Genomic DNA, 25,435 nt, shown 5'->3' with positions numbered 1-25,435 from the left:
ACTATATTTAAACACTGGTTTGGTGCTGGAGATGATGAATATGAGGTTGAAAAGTGGCGGAATTGCCTTTGAACTGCGACATGATGTCAGTTCAATGATGAATTATTGAATGACACTTCTTGTATGTCACGTAAAGGGCCAAGTTTCCAGTCACCAAATGTATGTGTGCTCTTAAGATAGTGTCCTTAATTGAAACAATAACAAAACACACTCCCCATCACTGTTTAGCTAAAAAGCTAAGTAATGGGTCTGGAGAAATTTAACCACTCAAATTCATGATATCAAATATTTAGATTTAACCATGTTTTGAATCTCTACAGTGTTTGTTCACATTTATGTTGTTTTCTAAACATTGGAGTAAAGCAAGCTATTTTGAGTTCTGATGGAGTGTGACAGTTGAAAATTAGCTCATGAGGCATTTATAAGATATTCTTCAAGAACCAATGGGAATCATTAAGTCCAAAAATGGATCTAGCAACAAAGGACTCAAGCTTCAAGGCATGCACTTATGTAACTGTTCCTGGAAATGTTTTCAATGATTCCCAGAACACAAGTGGCTTTAATAATAATAATAATAATAATAATAATATAATAGATGTATTTTATATAGCGCTTTTCATTACAAAGAGAATCTCAAACACGCTGTAAAAACAAACAAAACGTATGTAGAGATCTGGCAGGTCATGGGCAATGTTCTTCCATCTTCAGGTGATAAGGTGCTGGTCAGCCAGGCAGTTCAGAAAGGCTGGGCAGTAACTTAAGGGGAGGGAGCTTTGATGGCACAAAGAGGGAGCAGCGTCACTCAGTTACTTAGAGAGGCCCGGTACCACACACACACACACACACACACACACACACATACACACACACACACACACACACACACACACACACACACACACACACACACACACACACACACACACACACACACACACACACACACACACACACACACACACACAAAGATATGAGAGGGATTGTTGTAAATGCCATGATCAGGGCGAGCTATGACAGGCGGCTCTGTTGTGGTCTCATAGGGGACTCCTGCCCATCTGGTATCCCTGTTCCCCATCTGGGCCTGGGCAGCCAAGGGAGATCCCTGAACCTCAGGTATCTGCCCTTTACTCAGTCCCCTTCACTTTCTACCTTTCATTTCTGGCATGTAAAAAGTCCTGCTGTCTGTGGCTCTTAAAAGGGAGCCTTGGGTGGTTTCACACATTTCATCATCAGAGATATTAAAAGAATGGTGAATCATCATTGTCAATATGTCTGGATTTGGGGACCTGTATGAGGTTATTTGGGTTGGTCCTTTCATTGGGTTGATTAGCCCCCACCCCTTCGTCTTTTCCCCTCCTCTCGGAGAAATTAGGGATGCGGGTCTGGTTTCGAGGTCTCAGTGCAGGACGTCCGTTAGGTCCGTGTGACTTAAGGTAAAAGGCATGTAGGGTACCTCATCTAAAAAAAGCCCCCCTACCCCTCCTGAGCTCTGTCTTTTAGGAAGGGGGGCATCTAAAATAAAATCAGCTGTCACTGTCCACTAGGCCCCACAGAGCTGAGCTGATCGCAACACTGCTGGAGCCGGTCTCCAACCCTCACTGAATCACCTCCCAGGTTTTTTTTTTCGTTTCCTCTGGTAACGGCTGGGCAAAAGGACCCTGCTGCTGGCTCCCAGGGGATTTCAAGGCTCTTCAACATTATCTGTGGGATTGTATTGTCGAGGTACACGATCGTGCTCAAGGCATAGAGATCATTACAGTAAGTAAGCCTGTCTTTACAACCTTCATAGCCTTTCAGTGTGTTACAATACTCTGCATGTAAAGGTGAACTGACATTCATTGTCACGTGATTGATTTGAGTGAGAACACAAAGACACTTAGAGATACGTGGAGAGAGAGAGCTACTATATGTACTGGATGAATGAGAGGCTGAATGGTAAATTGACTGTGTTGACAGTAGATTGCCTTTTCAGCTTTATACAGCTTTTGGTTGCGTGTACTGTATGACTAGGTTGTTTTACCATGTAAAACAGGCTGAGATTAAGCTGATTGTGCTGGTGACCGAGGTGTCGATTGTTCAAATCCCCGAGGTATCTAGGTGAGGGATCTGTTGATGTGCCTTTAAGCAAGGCACTTGACCCTAGTTGACGCTCTGGATAAGAGCATCTGCTAAATTAATAAAATGTAAAACTGCGAAAGGAAGCATGATTCCACGAGGATGTGGGATTAGGTATGCATGAAGTCAGCTTGGTTTTTCCGATCTGATATGACTTAGTTATTTCGCCTGGAATGCTCTCCGACTGTGAGCGTACTCAGTAGAAACATTGTGACCAAGTGCTTGAGGCTGATCCAGTGGTCTCTTTGATCCATTTGCGGCCCTGGCTCAGCTCAATATAGCCACTGAGCCATGCATACCCACACATACTGTCTCCCACATAGACTTTTCCTGACACCCACCGGCCACCTTCAACCACCCACCCACCCGCCGCCTCAAACCCCCCCCACCACCCCATCCCTAGAGCCAGATGAAGGCACCGCTGCCCCACATATCAGAGATTAAGATTTAACACTCAAGGAAGAGAACAGGAGCCACCCATCTCTGCCATGTGGAGTTGGTGAAGACACACTGCTGACTAATCATACAGTAGGTGGCCTTCCGTGGAAGGGGAATGAATATAGGAAAATGAAATGAGTGAAAGCACCTCTGCTTTTAAGATAGCAATGTTGAAACGCAAATAGATGGTAATCTGCTGGAAGTTTATGGCATGTTACAGTAAGCCATTTGTAAACGTTATAATCATTGAAATCGGTTGATATCGCTAATTAAACAGAGGAACGCGCCAGTGATGTAGAGGAAAAAGCTTTTAGGCTTCTGGAGAAATGTTGCTCTTTTGAGATGTCCTTGTGTTTGACCTCTCTCTCTCTCCTTACCTTCATCCCTATTTCTCTAACTGGGATACAAAAAAAGGAGGATTTATTTTGCGACTCTCATGGAGCTTGGTTTAGTCCGCGTTTTTATGGCATCAGAACGCTTGTATGTCTTTCTGTCTTACTGACAGCCCAGGGCCCAGTTTCCCGATAGCATTGTAATTTAGGATTAGGATTGTTTAAAATATGCATCTTTCCTACAACGTCCGAAGATGTAACACGCGTTTCCCTACAACGGCTACATATGTAGCACACGTTTACCAAAACACCACGCAGAGAGAACGGTCACTAAGTGCGTCGTTAGCGCATGTGCCAATACTTATAGGATCAAAAGAAAGGGAGCGCTGCTCTCAGATCAGCTTTCTACATTAAAATCTTTCCTTAACCTTAGAATTAGTTCACAATACTGACGGCCGATCAGCTCCTAGAGAGATATTACCACCTACGGCTACAAATATTAAGGTGGCTTATTCTAATTACCGGAGATCTGCTCTGGGTGTGGTGATGTGGGAATGCAAAAAAGCCTCTAACAATGCACTTTGCTGTTCTACGAGTGGTCCGAGGCAGGCGTTAGATTACAAACATTTTCAAGTCCAACATTAATAATGGTTTTGGAAAACAGCTCTGAGATTTAACGATGCTCCTACGAAGGTTCTAACGATTAATTTAGCCTTACGCGTGGTACGCACCTATCCCCAGTGATAAATGAGGACATTATCCCACGTTCGCTGTGTTAAACGAGTGTCAGGTTTCAGGTGATCTCAGGTGTAGGGTATCTGACCTGTATTTATAGTCAAGAGCGGGTAAAACCCACATTTATTTTTGGACATTGCTGTGCTGGTGTGTCATCCTCTAGCTGTCTCTCTCGGCAGCGCAGGGTGATTGGTTAACACTAACACGCCCGCCATAGCAGGAGGATCTAAAAATGGTGGTTTAAGGGAACGTGCTTTCATCACATGGCAGCCAATTCAAGTGATTGGCTCCTGTGAGAAATCATGTGCGTTTATGAGACGAATATATACTTTGGCCCTGTTTCAATAGACTTGAAGTAGGGAGCATGTTTGACTTGTGTCATCCGGTCAGACAACCAGTCAATTCCAGGAATAGGAAATCAAACCGGCAGATAGTAACACATGTATTCATAGGACTTTTCTAAAAGTGGTCTGACAGCCATTAGGGCGACTAGCTCTTCTCCATAGGGGTATATGCGCACGGTATGTACCAGGCAAAGAATAGCTTTATATCGCTAATAGTACTAGCTGAGATACCATTGGAACAGTTCCTTAAAATATACCAGTGTTCTATCCATGTGCTTCTGTTTTGGCTACGATCCCGCCCCAGTATGTAGAACAGCAGAGTAAATCCACAACATAGGAATGTCAACGTGTACTACATAACACAATTACCATTTCCATCCGTGTCCTCTTTGATCTCAATGCATTATAACCCCGGCAGAATCAACATGCTAAAAGCCTTGAGGTCCAGTGTGGGTGTTAGAGAGATCCTCAGTGGAGTCATCTCACTGGCTTAATGATGCCATATAGCGTAGCGGAGTCAACCATAAATCAATACTTGACACTAATTGGACGTCTATAGGGATGTACCGTACTAACCGCTAATCCGTGTGTGCGTCCATTTGTGTGTGTGTGCGTGTGTGTGCGTGTGTGTGTGATGTTAGAGCAGTCCTGTTTGATTGATGAGTGTGACTCGCTTCAGTTTCATGACAACATCCTTTGTGAATCCCCATTGTCATGTCTATGGCTATATGTGTAGAGGGGTCATGTACGAAACATGTGAGGGGACGTGGTCCTGGAACAAGCCAGACGGAGGAGTGAAGTTAACTTGGATGGCAGAAGAGATGAGTGGAGATTGTTGAGGGGAGGAAGGCTCACAGTAATCACTGGATGGAATGGTATAACCTACATGGAAACCACGTTTGTGTTTGGTACCATTCCATTGACTTCGTTCCAGCCATTATTATGAGCCGTCCTCCCCACAGCAGCCTCCACTGGTAGAGGTTTTCACTGTTGTCTCTGTGTCGCAGTTACATCATGGCCCTGTCCTTAATAATAGGATATAGCTAGCACTATTCTTTTCCAATACGTCCTGTTAAAATGTCATCCATTGTCATTTCAACAAGTATCTCTTGAAAGTATCTATTCTGTTTGTACATGTTTTATTTTATTTGACCATAAGTCTATTGGCACCACAAAATGGTGGACATCAATGGGAAAAGTTGAAAAGTTGACTCATAACTGATCTGACTTTTACGTAAACCATGGATTCACCTTAAATCAATTGTAAGAGCGAATGCAGCAATTCGCGTGACAAACGGATTCGTCTCGTTCCGTGCATAAACTGCATTCTTATGTCCTGGAGAGTAAACTCAATGTCTGTTGCGTTTTGCAGCTGCGGGCAGCGCGGGTGGAACCAGGTCAGGACGTCCTGAGGAAAGGGAAGGGGTGGTGAGTCAGAGGAAAGGAGACGGAGGAGCGCCCACCAGCGAGGAGTCGGAGTCCGTGTCACTAAAGGAACGCATGGCCATGTATCAAGCTGCCGTGTCCAAGAAGGAGGCCAGCAGCTCATCCGCCACGGTAAGGGGACACTTCCACAAGGACGTAAAGAGAGATGGAGGGAAAGACACTCCAAGGATAATAACTAGACAGGCTGATAAGCAGGCAGGACAGGCAGACAGACACTATACCTTCAAACACACACATTGAAATGCGCGTGGTATAATTGCCAGTGCATCCCATTTTAATGGACATTATTAACAGAACATTTTCACATAGCTCCAAATATGACGCATTCTCAAAACGTTTCGACACAGACATCCATGACCACGCAAATCTGCTGTGTAAAAAAAGAAAAACACAACAAAAAAGAGCTTTACGTGCCTGGTTCATCAGAGTAAAGAAACACCTCTCCGAAAGCAGCTTAGACTTTGTCCAACCTGTAATTGAAAACGAGGGCATGTATTAAGCCGAGGCCATTAATTCAACTCAGTCTGTGGACTGAAGCCATCGGAGCCGCAACCTTTTAGCCCTTTACTATTCTCAGCGGTTCACTATTATTCACTATTATACGGCTTCTCTTCCCTGGTCTGTTGCATTCCATTCAGCTTCTCTATACCCAGGTCACTGTTATCTGATTGGAACTGAAAGGGACGTCAGGAAGACTTTTTTGTATTTCTAAGCCCTTTTATACTGAGAAGCCTCACGGATAGAAATAATTCCTCTTTTGTCATAAAGAAACCCAGTGTTGACTATTCCTGGACACTACAAAGATCTTCCAGCAACCACATATTCCAGGAACCTCAGTCCACACAGTAACGTGTACAAGTAGACAAGTAGTGGGATATCAACATTCATCATGTATCATTTACTTTTACATTCAGTACTGAATAATGATACCAATGTTGATTTGCATTGAGGCCATCAGTGTCATTTGTCGGTGCCACTGCGGTGACCTCCGTTGATCCCAGTGTCACGGCCCATGGGGATTCTGCTGACAGCTGGCGGTGGGAGGCTGGGCTGTAGTGTTACTGAACACTACGAGGGGTAACAGACAGAATCTGGACCAGAATTATCCATCCATACCTTTACATCTACTGTCTGCATGCGCCACTAAAACATAGCTTGATACTGTTATGCCGTGTTGTACTAGTTAGTTTGATTTGACTTGATGTCACAGATGTTTGGGATCTCCAATCGTGTGGGGAGACTGGGGACATCCTGCTCTTGCAAACGTCATGAGGTCCAAGTCATAACTCCCTACTGTATTTAGGGAAAGTAGTCCAGTCCTGTGGAATATGCTGCTCACTTATGCCCCCTTCAGGACGTCCCAGGAACTATCACTTCTGCATTAACTACCACTGTACCCCTGAAGATACTCTTTTGAGAGCCCTTTGGATGGAGAGGACTCGAACAAATGATGCCTATATCTTCTCTTCATAGGTTATGGAGGAGTCTGAAGCCTGTTCTCTGCCAGGGGGTCTGGCCAGCGTGAAGAAACAGTTTGAGAGCCAGGAGTACGCCTCATCCTCCCAGTCCCAGACCAGCGTTACTCAGGTCCACGTAGAAAAGAGATCTGTGCAGGTACTGGCAACTAAACAGGCAAGGCATAAGCCACACATAGAAATCCTTCATTCTTATTTATTTATATTGCACTGGGGCTGTGGGCAGATGTGGAGCAGTGGGTTTTGTTGTGTCGTTGTTACTGATGCGTCAAGAGCCTTTTTACGTGTCTCTGCGGCTCAGGTAATGGGTCCACATGCTGTTTTGTTTTGCTGTATGGCAAGTTGTAAAGCAACAACATATGTTATACCAGACCTGGTCTCAGGGAGCCAGTACTATTCTGACATGTATGCCTCTACGCTCTACATTTTTGAAAACATTTATTTGATTTAACCTTCATTTAACTAGGCAAGTCAGTTAAGAACAAATTCTTATTTACAATGACGGCCGAGGTACAATGCCAGGGAAAGAAAGTCCAATTACAAGTAATTCCATTTCTAAAAACCTATTTGAGGTGCATTTAGTGTATTTTCATTTTACTTCAGAGATGTTCCACCTCTATTTGTCACTCACTCTCTCCTTAAGTTTCTGTCTAATAGAATTCTGGCATTACTATTCTCACGGGGCTCTGCAATTGACAGGAAATAATGTATTATATACAACAGATGGATTTTCCAGTAAGCTTTGCTCTCTGAACATTCATATTTTTCCCCTCCTGCTGCTAAATATGATCTGCTGTCTTGGGGAACGCAATACTGCTGTGTGTTTGTGACTGCTAGCTACAATGTGTGTGTGTTAAAGTGTTTGTGTGCGAATGTGTTGCTTTGCAACCTGTCAGCGACAGGAACAGACGCCAGTCGAGCGGGTTTGTGACAAAATACTGTATGCCACCGTCATCTAAAGTACCCATGTAAAGCAGAACCGGCGTAAACCACACCCACCGGCATCTGGAGACATTTATGTTTGTGAATCATAAATATGTAGGCCTAGTGTGTGAACGGTCTGTGTGTGGTCTTTCTGACAGGAGGTGTCCAGCTCACAGGAGGTGACAGTGAGGAGCAGTGTCAGAGAGGTCATTCCCACCACTCAGCAAGTGGCCTACTTCCATGACCAGGAGGTATTATACTCATGCTTTATTACAATTTATTACAATTTTTTTTTTTTTTTTATATATACATATATATATTTTTTTTTAAATATATATATTTTATTTTTAAATATATATATATTTTTTAAATATATATATATATATTTATATATCTATCTATATATATATATTTTTTTTTTTAATTAGTCTTTATATTCAGTTGGACCCTTAACCCTGCAACTGTGCAGTCTCAAACTAAGCCTATTTCTCACAAACGCATATTGAGCCCATCCCGGGGCCTGCTAGGCCGCTTCCCATCATGTTAGTGCACATCTACTCAATATGTTAGCTGTCCCCGCACCTGCCCCAACATCTATAATTATGTGTACGTTAATAATTGTGTAACGGGTGTCGTCGGAAGGATGAGACCAAGGCGCAGTGTTCTTTGAGTTCCACATAATTGAATAATGAAGTGACACTTTTAGGAAAAACAAAACAAAGAATACAACGACCGAACAGCTTCGTTGTGCCAACTACCTGCACACAACCGAAAGAACAAGATCCCACACTGAAGGAGGGGAAAAAAAGCTATCTAAGTATGATTCCCAATCAGAGACAACGATAGACAGCTGTCCCTGATTGAGAACCATACCTGGCCAAACACAAAGAAATAGAAAACATAGAAACATGAACATAGAATGCCCACTCGAGTCACACCCCGGCCTAACCAAAATAGAGAATAAAAACCTCTCTATGGCCAGGGCGTGACAAATTGTAACACTTTTTGTTTCTCATGTCACTTTATTTGTTTTCCAAAGTTTTCCTACACAGAGTATAGTAAACAATAATAATAATAACAAATAAAAATGCAGGGCTAAATTAACCTTACGTGGTAAGACAAATACTGTTTTCATTGTGAATTTATTCCACTTACACACACCCTTTCTGTTGTCTGTGTGTGAAGGAAATCAATTTGAAGAATTGCCTATTGTGCTCACCACTTGCCTCCATCTCATTACAGGTGACTCATGATCAAAGAGTTCAACAAAGCAACGTGGCCTCCAGTTATGAAAACCATTATGATGAAACAGGTAGCTTATAATACTATTCATATTTGAATTTTGAGCTTTTTTGATCACAGCCTAGAGTGTATGCTGTATAGTAATGACTTTTGAAAAGGATTATTCTCCAAACCAAAATTACAGATGAGGTGCGGAATTTAATTGTGTTGCAGATGATTTTCTATCAGAAATTCAGTGCATGGCTGCAAATTAAATCAAGGCATAGGAAGGTAAAAAAATATTGCAACTGGGAATAGGGTAATCAATGCCACTTTCGGAATTGGAAATGGTAGGTTTTTAAGACACAATTTAGTTTCCTCCAAACCAACTGGGCTTCAAACTGAGACTCGATTAATGAGACAACTGCTTCCTGTTTCTATTTCAGTTAAGGTCATAGGAGGAGAGGACTTACCAAAGGTCTCCACTCAGGCTTTGAAGCAGCAGTATGAGAAGACGATCGAACAGGCCACGCCGGGCAAGCAAATTAAGGTAATGATGCAGTCTGTTTATCTACGTGGCCATTATAGTGTGTCTATAGACGATGCCATGATATCAACATCAAAGCAGGGGAATTCACTTTGAGGGTAGTGAGTAGTGAGTACATTGGATGACATGAGAATGGGATGAGCTTAAAAAGCACAAACTTATGATAGTTGTTATTATTTTGTGTAAAAACAAACATATTCAGAGATGTCATTATCTGCTTAAATCTACTCTATGGCTTATTCTGCTATACTGTCCTCTTTTCCATTTCTCTATCACTTCATATTCTGACTGCAACTACCACTGTCCTTCTTTCCATCAATCATAAAACCATAGATTGATCTGGATTATAACCAGTTTCAATGGGCACCGGTAAACCAGTCCTCCTCAGCAGCAGCTATCTATGAAAGTTTGTCCACTGTGAAACAGTCATCCAGGGCTTCAGCAGCAACGAGCTATGAAACCTCATCCACTATGAGGACAGGGGTTGTCTCTTCCTCTACCCCTGCCTTAGCCTCATCCAATATGAAGACAGGGGCTGTCTCTTCCTCTACCGCTGCCTCAGCCTCATCCAATATCAGGACAGGGGCTGTCTCCTCCTCTACCGCTGCCTCAGCCTCATCCATGGGTTATGAGACCATGGAGCACTTCCCTCCTCCACCCACTGAATTACTGCCCCAGGAGGTCCCCGAGTGCTGTGACTCTCTCCCGACTCAGGAGCAGGCTGGCCAACAGAGATACATCTTCAACAAAGAGCAGTACTCCAAGCAGAGGAACCTCAATGAGCTGAAGCGCCTGTACAAGCACATGCACCCAGAGGTTCGGAGGACCATGGAGAAGGATTACTTCACCGACGTCACGGAGATCGAGCAGTCACAGCTGGATAGTGAAGATGAGATGACCGGGGAAGTCCAGCAGGCTTGCTATGTGTTTGAGAACAGTGGTGGGGATGAATGTATGAGCCCTGAGGGAGATTACCTGGAGTGGGATGAGATCCTTAAAGGGGAGGTGCAGTCCATGCGCTGGATGTTTGAGAATAAGCCGCTGGATACCATTAAAGATGACACCCCAGATGAGGATGAAGAAGTGAAGAACATTGCTGAGCAGGAAATCATTGCAGGAAGTGATGTCAAATACACAGCATGGATGTTTGAGACCCAGCCCATGGATGCGCTGCGTGCAGACACCCCAGAATCCACTGTACAGACAGGGAAATTGACCGAGCTAGCGAGAGGAGATGTACGAACAGCCACCTATCTTTTCGAGACCCAGCCACTGGATTGTCTGAATAAATTCTACCAGGAGGATGAGCAAGCCTTGGAGGTTGTCTTCACTAAAGATATTACAGGAGGGGATGTGAAAACGGCCAGGTATCTGTTTGAAACTCAACACTTGGATTCCCTCAGCCACACAGAGACCATTGAGGAGAGCCACTTCTTGAACCTGAAGTCAGAGCTTGAGGAGATCAAAGGGGAAGTGAAGACAACCACACGGATGTTTGAGACCCAGCCCATGTGTGTCATCAGGGGTGACTCTGGAAATATACTGGAGATCACTGCCATCCGCAGGGAGGAGATGGAGAAAGGAGACGTAAAGACCTCCCGCTGGCTTTTTGAGACCCAGCCTCTGGACATGATCAACAAAGACCCTGCCAAGGTGAAGCTGATCTGTGGAGTCTCCATGGAGGACAACTCCCAGGGAGGCGTGAACCGGGGGAGGTGGCTGTTCGAGACAAAGACACTGGACTCCATTAAAGACGAGGAATGGCAAAACATCAGGCAAAAGGAGGAGATTATTGGAGCAGATGTGCGGAAGCACTGCTTGGTTTTCGAGACACAGCAGATGGATACTCTGAAAGACAATGCCAATGCCAGACCTTTACCCTCAGAGGAGATTGTAGGAGGTGATGTGCGATCAGCAAAACATCTGTTTGAGACAGTGCCAATGGAGAACCTGAAGGATCTGGCTGAAGTAGGGAAACTTCAGAAGATGGTTGCGTCCGAGGAGGAGAAGGGTGATGTTAGACATCAGAAGTGGGTTTTTGAAAGTCAACCACTTGAAAACATTAGGGAGGAGAAGAAGGAAATGACACGCACTATAAACCTTGAAGAACTTGATAAGGGCGACGTCACAAATCACAAGGAAAGATTTGAAACCTTGGATTTAAGCAGATGTGAGGGGGCACAGAGAATCCAAGTTGAAGGTGTTACCAGTGGGTCTGTGAAATCAAACAAAGTTATTTTTGAATCCACCCCGATGTATGCCATGCAAGACAGCGAGGGACACTACCACGAGGTGAAAACCGTGCGACGTGAGGAGATAGTAAAAGGAGATGTTCGCAGCTGCAGGTGGATGTTTGAAACACATCCTATCGATGAGTTTGAGGAAAGTATCAATAAATTCCAGATTATAAAAGGTATATCAAAGGAGGAGATTGAATCGGGCGATGTCAAGACTGCCAAGTGGTTATTTGAAACTCAACCCCTCGATGGTATTAAACATTTTAGCAACACTGAAGAAGATGAAACTAAGACAAAGGAGAGTGTTGAAATTGAGAAGGGTGATGTGAAAACCTGCAGGTGGCTGTTTGAGACTCAACCCATGGATAATCTGTATGAGAAAGCAGATAAGGTGAGGAATGAGACTGAGGTTGAGGAGGTCAACAAAGGGGACGTCAAAACATGCACATGGCTCTTTGAGACTCAGAACCTGGATAACATCTGTGACCATTCAGAGTCCGAATCGGAGACCGTTCTCAAAACCTGCACTGTCAAACAAGAGGACGTCCAAGGCAAAGATGTGCATCACGCTCGCTTCCTCTTTGAGACAGAGAACCTGGAGAACCTCACAGGGGAGGAGAGTGGTGCCTTCAGGAGAGTGACTAAGATTGATGTCCAGTCTGGAGATGTGTCTAGGATGAAGTTTCTCTTCCAGAATAGGTCTTCAGACATCATGACCTCAACCTCAGCTGAAACGATGCATAAGCTGAAGACCCTTACGGCGGAGGAAATTCAGAAAGGAAATGTAGTGAACAACATGTGGCTTTTTGAAAACCAACCTATAGACACTATCTGTGAGGATACAGAGGGAGCCAAGGACACTCGCACCGTAACCGATGTGCTGGGAGGAAACGTTGGTCAAGGACGCTTCGTTTTTGAGACTTACTCTCTCGATAAAATCCAAGAGGAGTCCACCGAGACTGAGATGTCAAAACTCCAGAGCATCATCAGGGATGATATAGAGAAAGGGGATGTGAAAAGCTACACCATGATGTTTGAAAATCAGCCACTGTATGCAATCTGTGACAAAGAGGGCCACTACCATGAAGTTACCACTATGACAAAGGAAGAAATCATGAGTGGAGACGTGGTGGGGGCACGGTGGTTATTTGAGACAAAACCTCTGGATTCAATAAGGGACACAGACGACGTCTATGTCATCAAATCTGTCACTGAGGAGGACGTCCAGAAAGGTGATGTCAGCACGGCCAGGTGGAGGTTCGAAACACAACCTCTTGATGAAATCGCTGAGGACATGAAAGTGTTGACTAAAACAGTTGAAGATATCCAGGGTGGTGATGTGAAGACAAACAAACACCTTTTTGAGACAGATGAACTGTCCCAGAAGTATGTTAGAACTGTTAGCGTGAGTGAGATCCAAAAAGGGGACGTCAGGACTGCCTCGTGGATGTTTGAAACACACAGCATCGATAAGATCCATGGCGAGGTCTCAGAATATGATGAAATGGAGACCGTGACAAAAGAAGAAGTGATGAAAGGAGATGTCAAACAGTCTGTGTGGCTCTTTGAAAAACAGCCGCTTGACAGCATTAAAGAGTCAGACGGAACAGAGATTGTTGTCACCCGGGAGGAGATCCCACAAGCAGATGTAAAGACAACAACATGGCTTTTTGAAACCACTCCTTTAACCAAATTTAATGAGAACAGTGTAGAAAGAACTGAAATAATGGGGAAGAGCATCAAAGAGACCCTTGAAGAGCTGTATTGTCAGAAAATGGTTGACTCACAAGGGATTCTCATTGAGACAGATGAGATAGGAGATGTCAGAATGGCAAAATATAGACTCTTGAACCAAGATGCTCCAGAAATCCAGAAGGAGGAGGTGATCAGAGGGGATCTGAACAACATCATGATGAACCTCCTAAACAGACGAGAAATGACAGAGACAGGGATAGTCATAGACCAGGACGAGAGAGGCAACATCAACACAACAGTAAAACAGCTATTCAACCAAGGAAAGGGATTCAATGTTGAGAAGGAGGAAATCCTCAGAGGCGACATTCAAGAGGCCATCAACAACCTACTGAAGGAGGAGGGCTCCTCAAAACGTGGAATTCTGATTCAAGAAGATGAAAAGGGAGATGTGCGAATGACTATATACTCCCTCCTCAATAAGGAAGATGGTGGTGGCATTGAGAAGGAGGATATCATCAAAGGCAATGTCAGTAGGACCCTTCACAGTCTCTTGTCCAACCCAGGGTCAGAGGAATCTAAAAGGATAAGGGTGGAAGACACGGAGAGGGGTAACGTTAGCTTTTACTCCACCTGTATTGAATCTGGGGCACTGGATTACCTCAAACAACTCCAGTTTGAACCTAATGAGGAACAAGAACAGGCGCAGAAGGAGCGTATCATTGGCGGCGACGTTATGGAAACCAAAATGACACTAAGGAAGAATCAACAGCAGATTGAACGCACAGTAGCTAAGGACGATATTGTCCCTGGTGATGTCAACAACACAGTGAAGGTGTTCATGATGGAACCTGCTCTCTTGCTGGACAACCTGCAGAAGGAGGAAATTGTCAAGGGAGATCTGAGGGCGGCCCTGGACTCACTGACCAAAACTATTAGCAAGAGAGTAGTGATAGAGAAAGAGGAAGTGGTGAAAGGGGACCTGCACACCACTCTGAGGTCTTTGGAGGAGGCTCAAAACCAAGCCAAGGAAATGGAAAAGCCAGAAATTGTCCGAGGTGATATCCGAGGAGCCCTCCAATCATTAGAGAAATCGGCGACCACCAAGACTGAGGTAATTGTTGAGGATTTAGTGCCCGGCGATATAAAAGGCACCTTGAAATCACTAGAAGAGGCTAAGCAGGCAGTGAAAGAGATGGAAAAGGAGGAGATTGTAAAGGGAGACATTCATACTGCGCTGAAGGGTTTGCATGAGGCCTCGAGTGAGAAAAAGCTATACCAGCACCAAGTGAGTGAACAGGGGGACGTGAGAGGCACAATACAGCTGTTACTAGAACCATCCACATCCCCCCGAATGCAACGCAGGGGAAGCACTGAGGGAGATGTGAAGACCTCCATAAAATGCCTCTACGAAGGGCAGGGGCAGGACCAGGATGAGGAGCAATCACAGATGGAGAAGGAGGAGGTGATAAAGGGAGATGTTAAAGGAGCCATAAAGAATCTGATGCAGCGAAAAGAATATTCAAATCGGAAAGTACGAAAGTATCCTCCCAGGAAAGCTCCTAGAGCTCATGTGAAAAATCCATTACCCACACAGCAAGTGATGGACCATGAATACTCAGATGTGGCTAAGAATGAGAACGTCACAATTAATCTAGCTCCTACTGTGAAAAACCTCTCTCAGAGTCAGAGCAGTAAATCACAGGATACCACACAAAAGCACACTGAGACGTACACCGAGGACAAATCAGTGAAGAGCAGCAAGACCCTCACCCAAGAGGAACACTCTATGACAACACAGGTCCAAACAGTAAATATTTTGGAGGACTCACAGCAGGAACATGTAAAAGAACAGACTGAAGTTCAAGAACAGACACAGAGTGTAAAACAGAAAATGCAACCCCCTCCTAAACACATGATCATAAAGAAGAAAAACCTGACCAATCAGATGAGCGATAATACATCAATTAATCAGATGACAGAGATTAAAGCAGCCAATCAGAGGACTGTGAATAAAGCAGCCAATCAGATGACTGAGAATAAAGCAGGCAATCAGATGATTGTGAATAAATCAGCCAATCACATGACTGAGAATAAAGCAGCCAATCAGATGATTGTAAATAAATCAGCCAATCACATGAGTGAGAATAAAGCATCCAATCAGATGATTGTGAATAAATCAGCCAATCATATGACTGAGAATAAAGCAGCCAATCATATGACTGAGAATAAAGCAGTCTCAGACATAAATGCGACGAAAGAAACACAGAGAGAAACACAAGTCTCAGACATGAACGTGACAACACAGGTCAAAACAGTCAATATGTCTGAGTCCTCACAGCAGACACATGTTAAAAAACAGGCTGTGAAACAGAGAATACCACCACCCCCTAAACCCATCTTCATAAAGAAGAAAAACATGACCAATCAGATGACTGACAATACATCAACGAATCAGATAACTGAGAATGAAGCAGCCTCAGACATACATGTGATGAAAGAAACACAAAGCACATCTCAAACTAATATTGTTTCAAAGCAAACACAGGAAACAAAAACAATGAAACGGTTGCAAACAACCGTGACAGAACATAAGACTGTTACACAAAAACACAACGTCAAAAATCTGAATACAAATTTCCGGAACCTGGACGTGAAGAGAAAAGGTATGATAAAGAAAGGGACGCCTGAGATGAATTTCCCTCCTCCTCCCACGTCCCCGCCTCCACCCTCTGAGTCTGAGATGTCTCTTCTTCCCCCGCCCTCACCAGTGGCAGGCAGCCCAATGTCCCTGTCAAGCCGTAGCCCAATGTTTCCCACATCCCGTCCCCTGATTATGAGACAGGACAGTGACCTTCCGCCTCCACCTCCTCCACCCCCAGCAGAATGCGGGGAGCCTGACTTTTTCCCTTCTCCCCCACCCCCACCCTCCGAGGCAGGGCAAGACTTTCTTCCTCCACCGCCCTCACAGCAAGAGCTAAACTCAATGCCACACCAAGTGCCTACACCACCACCTGGAAAGCCATTTAAAGCTAGGCCTTTAATCAAAATCCCAAAATCTGACCCACCCAAGAAACCAATACTGGTCAAACCAAAATGGCAGAAAAAGCAAGCAGTACCACCACCGCCTCCTCCACCTCCTCAGCCAATGACAGTTCAGACAGAACATAAAGAGGAAGCAGTAGTCAAGGAAGTCAAGAGTGAAATCAGTTGTAAACAGGTGGAAACTACAAATACTACCAAGACACAGGTTCAATCTGATTTTACAGTGTCCATGACTAAAATCACTTCACCAATCCCAGTGGCAAAACCACCACAGGAAGAGTTGCCACGACCACCTAAAAAGGTATTCATCCCTCCAATCAAAATACCCCCACCTGCAGAGCCTGCCCCAGTCGCAAAACCTAAACTGTATGCCAGTAAATTCAAAACCCCACTGATGCTTGCAGAGGAAAGGTATCGTGTGCAGAGAGAGGAGGCTGAGAGAAACAAGTCACAAGACACAACTCCCGCCACTTCACGAGTCACATCTCCCACCTCTCCTCCAACTAGTATGATGCAAATGATGGGCTCAACCAATGTTGCAAGTGAACAACACTCAGTTGCACACAAAACAGAGCAGTCAAAAGTGACCTCAGATGTAACACAGGCTGAGGAAACTCAGTTTAAAAGCAAAGTATGCATTTCATCACAAGAGCCGCCCATGAAGAAAGCTCCATCACATATCCCCCTGAGCAAACCTTTGCTCTCAGTGGGGGAAAAGAAATCAACCTCTGGATCTGGAAATATTTCCTCAGATAAGAAACATATTACCACTGATCAGTCCTCTATGGTCTCTTCTGGGAAAGAACTCGCCTCATCTGTTGTCTCCAGAAAACATCAGTCTGTTTCCTCTGGCGAGCATCAGTCTGTTTCCACTGGCGAGCATCAGTCTGTTTCAGTCCCTGCTGCTCACCCTCACCATGAGTCCCACATTAAAGTCCATTCTGGCGCTAATTTGATTTCATCCTCAGTAGCTGAGCAGCAGAGTGGTATGAATGCTAGCTCACGGTCTATCATCTCCACTCAGAGCATTGTCCAGGAAAATGTACATCTTCAATCCCAATCCGCCGTCACATACGAAGCAGAGGAGGAAAATAATACTGACGCCTCTCTCACACAGAAAGTTAAAAAGATTCCATCTCAGCCCACCAAAATCAAAATTCCAAAAGTGACCTCAAATTTCAAGGTGAGAACTGTAAAGTTGCCGACAGAGAAGAAGGAGGAGAAGAGCGAGGTGGTGGAAAAAGATCAACGAGCAGTGAAAAACGAATTACATGTACATCAAATGGGTATGGAAACTATTTCTAAGAGTGAGACCAGAGTAGTTCAGGAGAGCACGCAGATGGCCACCAGTAGCTCAGCAAAAAATCAAGTAAAGGTGGCGACGAATGTGATACAGGAGAAAGCTGAGGAGGTTGAAAAAACTGCAGCTGCCAAGGAAACAAAGCCGGAGATCCAAATGACGACAAAGGCAAAGCAGAAAGGCATTAAAGTCCCTTTTCCCAAAGAGCCAAAGCTAGTTCCCATGCCAGTAGCTCAAGCTCCAGGGCACTGCCACATATCTGTCTCCCATAGTCAACAGAGCATGCAGGAACAGCACATTCAGAAGCAGGAGCAAGTGATTGTTAATGAGAGAGTAGTTCAACAGAGCTTCCAGAAACAGGAACAGCAGGTTCGCACACAGAAGCAGCAGGTCAAGTCTTTCCAACAACAAGGAGAAGTAAGCAAAATGCAGCAGCATCAGGAGAGGTCGAAGGCAGAGTCTACAGCTGTCTCCATTAACATTGCAGGGAAGGCAGCAGCACAGACAGAAGCAGCTCAATCAATGGCGGAAAGCTCAGCTCAATCAGTGGAGAGCACAGATTCAGAGAAATGTGTAATGGTACAGAAGCTGCTATTTAACATTAAGCAGCTTCATCCAGGGAAAATGGATTCAAACTCAGTGAGGACAATACTTAGTGAGGTCCCTGTCTGGTTGATGAGGGCGGAGGAAAAGTGTGATTTAACACAGGTTGCTGTTCAGCAGAATAAGAAGAAGCTCACAGAGATCATTTTCCATGTGAGAAACCTAGCACAAGCAAAACTTGTGAACTTAGAAGGACAAATGGCAGCCATGGCAAAACAGGATAGAGAACCGGCACCTGCATCATCACCTGCACAACCACCTGCACCACAACCTGCACCACCACCTGCATCATCACCTGCACCACCACCTGCACCAGCATCTGAGAATAAAGGATTTGGAGGAGCAACAGCCAAGATATCTAAAACAAGCATTGGCTCATCAAGAGTCGAAACCCATAAGAAAGTGGTTGAGGAGAAGAAGATCTCTCGTGAGAGCAAAAAGCCGGAGCTGACTGAAGTAAAAGGTCCTGATCCCAGAGTTCCCTCTCCTATGCTTGCAACGCGAACACCTTCACCTACCTTCATCAGCATTGAATCAGTGAGGAGAACAGACTCACCCCTCATGGTGACCCCCTCACCTCCTCCATCATACAGGTCTGGTGCCACCCCAACCCCACCACCTCCCCCTCCACGCACCCCTACCTCTCGGTTCTGTAGGGCCACACCCTCTCCCACCTTGAGCAGCTCAGAGAAGCTAGCCAAGTTGAAGGACACCACTGCGAAGCTCTCTAGGGGCATGTCCCCTCCCCCACCCATGCCTGAGTTTCTGACCACAGAGCAAGCCTCTGACAGAGAGGATTCCCCAGCGCTGATTGAACCTGAGATCCACATGCAGACACAGGAGATGGAGACTGGGACGACAACTCCGGATGTGGCTGATATGGTTGACTCCATGATGACTGTCAGAGACAAGAAGTTCTTCTTTGAGGAAGCTCAGAAGGCAGAGGTTAGCAGGACATACATGCGGAAGGACCCCATTGAAATCCCGGAGCGCCTGGGTCCAGAGGATCTAGAGGAAGTTCCTGAGGGTGTGAATATAGACATAATGAAAGAGGATCTCCCTAGGCTTGACCTGTCAAAGCTGGTCAATCAATTTGAATCACCACAACCAAAGCTGTTCATCAGAAAAGATCCCATGATCATCACAGATAGACTGGGAAGTGACACTGAAGATCCAGAGGCAGACCCCAAAATGCCAAAAACTGATGAAACACCTGCCTTCAACATCAAGGCCATCAAGAATGCCTTTGACTTGGGTGATCATAATGCTCTCAAAGAAGTGAGAGAGAAACAAGAGGAGAGAGAGAGGAGAGAATCAGAGTCTGCCGAACCGACGGGGCATTCGAAACAAAGTCCGTCACTGAGGAGTTCTCTGGCATGGATGAATTTGGCAACATAACAAGCGGGGTGAGGAGCGAGACCAGCATGCACTCTGAGAGCCACATGTCCCGCCCCCTCCCTCCCTCCTATGCCGACGTGGTGAAAGGGACGGTTGAAGAGATGGCAGTTCCTGTGAAGGCCGCCACAGAGGACGTACTGAAGAGCTTCAACCACTCCTGGGCTGAAACAGAGAGTGTGTTCCAGAATCTGGGATTCAGTGTCTCAGAACAGAGGACATCACAGATTGTAACACACCAGCAGGAGACTGTCGTGACGGGTAAACCAACACATGGAGCATGAGGGGAGACTAATAGAGAGTGATGGTGTGTTTAACATATTTTTTGTGTGAAAGTAAAAAATATTAACAGTGCCTTCAAATTCAGCATTAACGTTTTGCATTGGCACTGTTTTTAATTATGCATTTCCCCTTTGTTGTTCTTCGTCTTTATTCTTATCTGACAGACACTAACACTTCTAAAGCATAATGAATCTAATGGGTACTGGCAGCCTGTTTAGAATGCATTAAAACACAGCAAGAGCGTGCCTCATGATATGCTTGTCTACGGGGGGGGGGGGTGGTTTTGTTGATGCCTAAGATACTGTATAGAGCTATTTTTGCAAAAAGGAGCGATGGGAAGTTATGGATTAATGTTTTCATGCTTGTGTGAGGATGTGGTTGCATATTTCTAATTATAAACTGGGTGGTTCGAGCCCTGAATGCTGATTGGTTAATACCTATGGTATATCAGACAGTATACCACGGGTATGACAAAACATTTATTTTAACTGCTCTAATGAAGTTGGTAATCAGTTTATAATAGCAATAAGGCACCTCGGGGTTTGTAATATATGGCCAATATACCACGGGTAAGGGCTGTGTCCAGGCACTCCATGTTGTGTCATGCTTAAGAACAGCCCTTAGCCGTGGTATATTGGCCATATACCACACCTCCTCAGGCCTTATTTGCTTAAGTATACACTACTGTTCAAAAGTTTGGGGTCAATTAGAAATGTCCTTGTTTTTGAAAGAAAAGCAAATTTTTTGTCCATTCAAATAACATCTTTTTAAAAATGTTACTCGGCAAGTCAGTTAATAACAAATTCTTATTTTCAAAGACGGCCTAAGAACAGTAGGTTAACTGGGCAGAACAACAGATTTTTAACTTGTCAGCTCGGGATTTGAGTCCAACACTCTAACCACTAGGCTACCTGCCGCCCCGAAATTGATCAGAAATACAGTGCAGACATTGTTAATGTTGTAAATGACTATAGTAGCTGGAAACGGCAGATTGTTTTTATGGAATATCTACATAGGCACGTTGTGTTAGCTAATCCAAGTTTATAATTTTAAAGGGCTAATTGATCATTAGAAACCTCTTTTGCAATCATGTTAGCACAGCTGAAAACTGTTGGTCTGATTAAAGAAGCAATACAACTGGCCTTCTTTAGACTAGTTGAGTATTTTGAGCATCAGTGTTTGTGGGTTAGATTACAGGCTCAAAACAAAGAACTTTCTTTTGAAACTCGTCAGTCTATTCTTGTTCTGAGAAATGAAGGCTATTCCATGTGAGAAATTGCCAAGAAACTGAAGATCTCGTACAACGCTGTGTACTACTCCCTTCAGAGAACAGCGCAAACTGTCTCTAACCAGAATAGAAAGACGAGTGGGAGGCCCCGGTGCACAACTGAGCAAGAGGACAAGTACATTAGAGTGTCTAGTTTGAGAAACAGATGCCTCACAAGTCCTGAACTGGCAGCTTCATTAAATAGTACCTAAGCTACAGGACTGTTGCTAAGCTACATGACTGTTTTGCTAAGCACAGGACTGTTTTGCTAGCACAGACTGGATTATGTTCCGGGATTCCTCTGATGGCATTGAGGAGTACACCACATCAGTCATTGGCTTCATCAATAAGTGCATCGATGACGTCGTCCCCACAGTGACCGTACGTACATACCCCAAACAGAAGCCATGGATTACAGGCAGCATCCGCACTGAGCTAAAGGCTAGGCCTGCTGCTTTCAAGAAGCGGGACTCTAACCCGGAAGCTTATAAGTAATCCAGCTATGTCCTCTGACAAACCATCAAACAGGCAAAGCGTTAATACAGGACTAAGATTGATTCGTACTACACCGGCTCTGACACTTGTTGGATGTGGCAGGGCTTGCAAACCATTACAGACTACAAAGGGAAACACAGCTGAGAGCTTGCCAGTGACACAAGCCTACCAGACGAGCTAAACTACTTCTATGCTCGCTTCGAGGCAAATAACACTGACACATGCAAGAGAGCACCAGCTGTTCTTAAAGACTGTGTAATCACGCTCTCCACAGTCGATTTGAGTAAGACCTTTAAAAAGGTCAACATTCAAAAGGCCGCAAGGCCAAACGGATTACCAGGACGTGTATTCGAGCATGCGCTGACCAACTGGCAAGTGTCAACCTCTCCCTGTCTGAGTCTGTGTCTGTAATACATGTTTCAAGCAGAACACAATAGTGCCTGTGCCCAAGAACACTAAGGTAACCTGCCAAAATGACTACCGACCCATAGCACTCACGTCTGTAGCCATGAAGTTCTTTGAAAGGCTGGTCATGGCTCACATCAACACTATCATCCCAGAAACCCTAGACCCACTCCAATTTGCACTCCACAGATGATGCAATCTCTATTGCAATGTGAGAACGCCTATGTGAGAACGCTATACATTCACTACAGCTCAGCGTTCCACCCCATAGTGCCCTCAAAGCTCATCAATAAGCTAAGGACCCGGGGACTCAACACCTCCTTCTGCATCTGGATCCTGGACTTCCTGACAGGCCGCCCCCAGGTGGCAAGGGTAGGTAACAACACATCCACCACGCTGATCCTCAACACAGGGGCCTCTCAAGGGTGCATGGTCAGTCCACTGCTGTACTTCCTGTTCACTCATAACTGCACAGCCAGGCACGACTCTAAAACCATCATTAAATTTGCTGATGACACAACAGTGGTAGGCCTGATCACCGACCACGACGAGACAGCCTATAGGGAGGAGGTCAGAGACCTGGCTGTGTGGTGCCAGGACCACAAACTGTCCCTCAACATGATCAAGACAAAGGAGATGATTGTGGACTACAGGAAAAAGAGGACAGAGCACACCCCAATTCTCATAGATGGGGCTGCAGTAGAGCAGGTTGAGAGCTTCAAGTTCCTTGGTGTCCACATCACCAACAAACTAACATGGTCCAAGCACACCAAGACAGTCGTGAAGAGGGCATGACAAAACCTATTCCCCCTCAGGAGACTGAAAAGATTTGGCATGGGTCCTCAGATCCTCAAAAGCTTCTACAGCTGCACCATCGAGAGCATCCTGACTAGTTGCATCACTGCCTGGTATGGCAACTGCTCGGCCTCCGACCACAAGGCACTACAGGGTAGTGCGAACCGCCCAGTACATCACTGGGTCCAAGTATCCTGCAATCCAAGAACTCGATACCAGGTGGTGTCAGAGAAAGGCCCCAAAAATTGTCAAAGACTCCAGCCACCCTAGTCATAGACTGTTCTCTATGCTGCCGCACGGCAAGCGGTACCGGAGCGCCAAGTCTAGGTCCAAGAGGCTTCTAAACAGCTTCTACCCCAAAGCTATAAGACTCCTGAACATCTAGTCAAATGGCTACCCAGACTATTTGCATTGACCCCCATCCCCCTCTTTACACCACTGCTACTCTCTGTTCTTATCTATGATTAGTCACTTTAATAACTCTACCTACATGTACATACTACCTCAACTAACATGTGCCCCAGCACATTGACTCTGAATCGGTACCCCCCTGTATATAGTCTCGCTATTGTTATTTTACTGCTGCTCTTAAATTACTTGTTACTTTTATCTCTTATTCTTATCCATATTTTTTGAAACTGCATTATTGGTTACGGGCTCGTTGGTAAGCATTTCAATATAAGGGTCACTCCTGTTGTATTCGGCCCATGTGACTAATACAATTTGATTTGATTTGATTTTAATTAACATCAGCACAAACGCCATCTTTATGAGGTCTGCTTAGCTTAGCTTGGTAACATCTGTATGTCGGTGTGTGTTATGTCTGTCTTGGTTAAGTCACATTTGGCAATGCAGCCTACTATACAGTACATAGGGAGATGCTCCCGAGTGGCGCAGTGGTCTAAGGCACGGCATCTCAGTGCTCGAGGCGTCACTGCAGACCTGGGTTAGGGGAGGGTTTAGCCGGGGTAGGCCGTCATTGTAAAATAATACTTTTTTCTTAACTGATTTGCCTCGTTAAACATTTTTTAAATGGTAGACTATGTCTATGTATGTCACCTTTTCTAAACCCTTTATAGATTATGGAATGAACTACACAGATTTGTGAAGCATCTGTGTAGTGCTTAGCAAGATGTTACTGTATACAGTGAGGGAAATCAGTATTTGATCCCCTGCTGATTTTGTATGTTTGCCCACTGACAAAGAAATGATCAGTCTATAATTTCTTTGTCAGTGGGCAAACAAACAAAATCAGCAGGGGATCAAATACTCTTTACCCTCACTGTATATGCTACATAAAGCCTTCATAATTTGTAGTTTGTTTAAAGTGAGAACCATTTTTTCATGTATTTCATACTTTATTTACTGTCCAGTATGTTTACTGATAATAACTCATTATTAACTAACAGTGTTGATATGCTAGTGTTAACTAATTGTGCTTTGATTCACTTTTGTTTTTACTGAAAAGGTAAATAAAAGAATGACCTAACACTATCATTCTCTTGCAGAAAATTCGAGTTCCAGAGTCGGAACTGTGCACGGTGTGTCGGAAGAGGGTGTATCCCATGGAGTGTCTGGTCGCAGACAAACACAATTTCCATAAAAGCTGCTTCCGCTGTGAGCACTGCAGTGGCAAACTAAGGTAAACCACAAACTTCGACTTATAACCAGTACAAATAATAACAACTATCTTATTTCAAATGTTGTCTGAATACTGTAGCAACAACATTTTGTCTTTCGCAGCCTTGGCAACTACGCCTCTCTCCATGGACGAATGTACTGCAAGCCACACTTCAAACAACTGTTCAAGTCCAAAGGAAATTATGACGAAGGATTCGGACAGAAGCCTCACAAAGACCTTTGGAGTGCTAAAAATCAAGAGTATTCCATTGAAAATGAAAAGACTAAGCTAAAATCACCGTCCCCTGAAAAACTAGATTCCAGAAATTCCACAGCCAGGAGCAGTGTCAGTTCGACAAAGATAGAGGTACCACCTCCACAGGAAAAGGAAGTGAGCAAATCACAGGATGAAAACAAAAAGCCCACAAGTAAGATTGCGGTTGTATGGCCCCCTCAAAATGATTCTCCCAAGAAAGTGTTTATGGTGGAGGACGAGGTGAAGCTGGTTAAACCCTCATGGCCCCCCCAGGATAGCTCTCCACAGACTGAGACCGATGCCCATAAAAGCCAGATCAATGAACCTTCATTAAACGACAGCCCTGCTATAAAAACACAAAATTGTCCTCAAGAAACTGCATGGGAATGTGCCATTGTAACTGTAGAAACTCCAGCAGAGAAGAAGACTTTGACCACCCCTGTAGACCTAGTAGAGGTACCAGAGA

General features: G+C 44.6%; 1 protein-coding gene across 1 annotated transcript in view; it reads left to right on the top strand.

Moving 5' to 3' along the window:
* The window catches only part of LOC135543467 (xin actin-binding repeat-containing protein 2-like), a 62,633-nt gene extending 37,898 nt beyond the window's left edge, over nucleotides 1–24,735 (top strand). The window contains 8 exon segments of the mRNA XM_064970751.1: nucleotides 5,337–5,521; nucleotides 6,884–7,024; nucleotides 7,968–8,060; nucleotides 9,052–9,121; nucleotides 9,477–9,580; nucleotides 9,911–19,793; nucleotides 19,796–20,110; nucleotides 24,602–24,735. Of these exon segments, the coding sequence (XP_064826823.1) occupies nucleotides 5,337–5,521; nucleotides 6,884–7,024; nucleotides 7,968–8,060; nucleotides 9,052–9,121; nucleotides 9,477–9,580; nucleotides 9,911–19,793; nucleotides 19,796–20,110; nucleotides 24,602–24,696 (10,886 nt within the window). The 3' untranslated portion in view covers nucleotides 24,697–24,735.
* The last annotated feature ends 700 nt before the right edge of the window (nucleotides 24,736–25,435 follow it).

Source organism: Oncorhynchus masou, chromosome 7 (genome assembly GCF_036934945.1).
Source record: "Oncorhynchus masou masou isolate Uvic2021 chromosome 7, UVic_Omas_1.1, whole genome shotgun sequence".
Taxonomy (NCBI): Eukaryota; Metazoa; Chordata; class Actinopteri; order Salmoniformes; family Salmonidae; genus Oncorhynchus; species Oncorhynchus masou.
The sequence above is the reverse complement of the archived record's forward strand: the minus strand, read 5'-3'. Positions and strand labels throughout refer to the sequence as shown.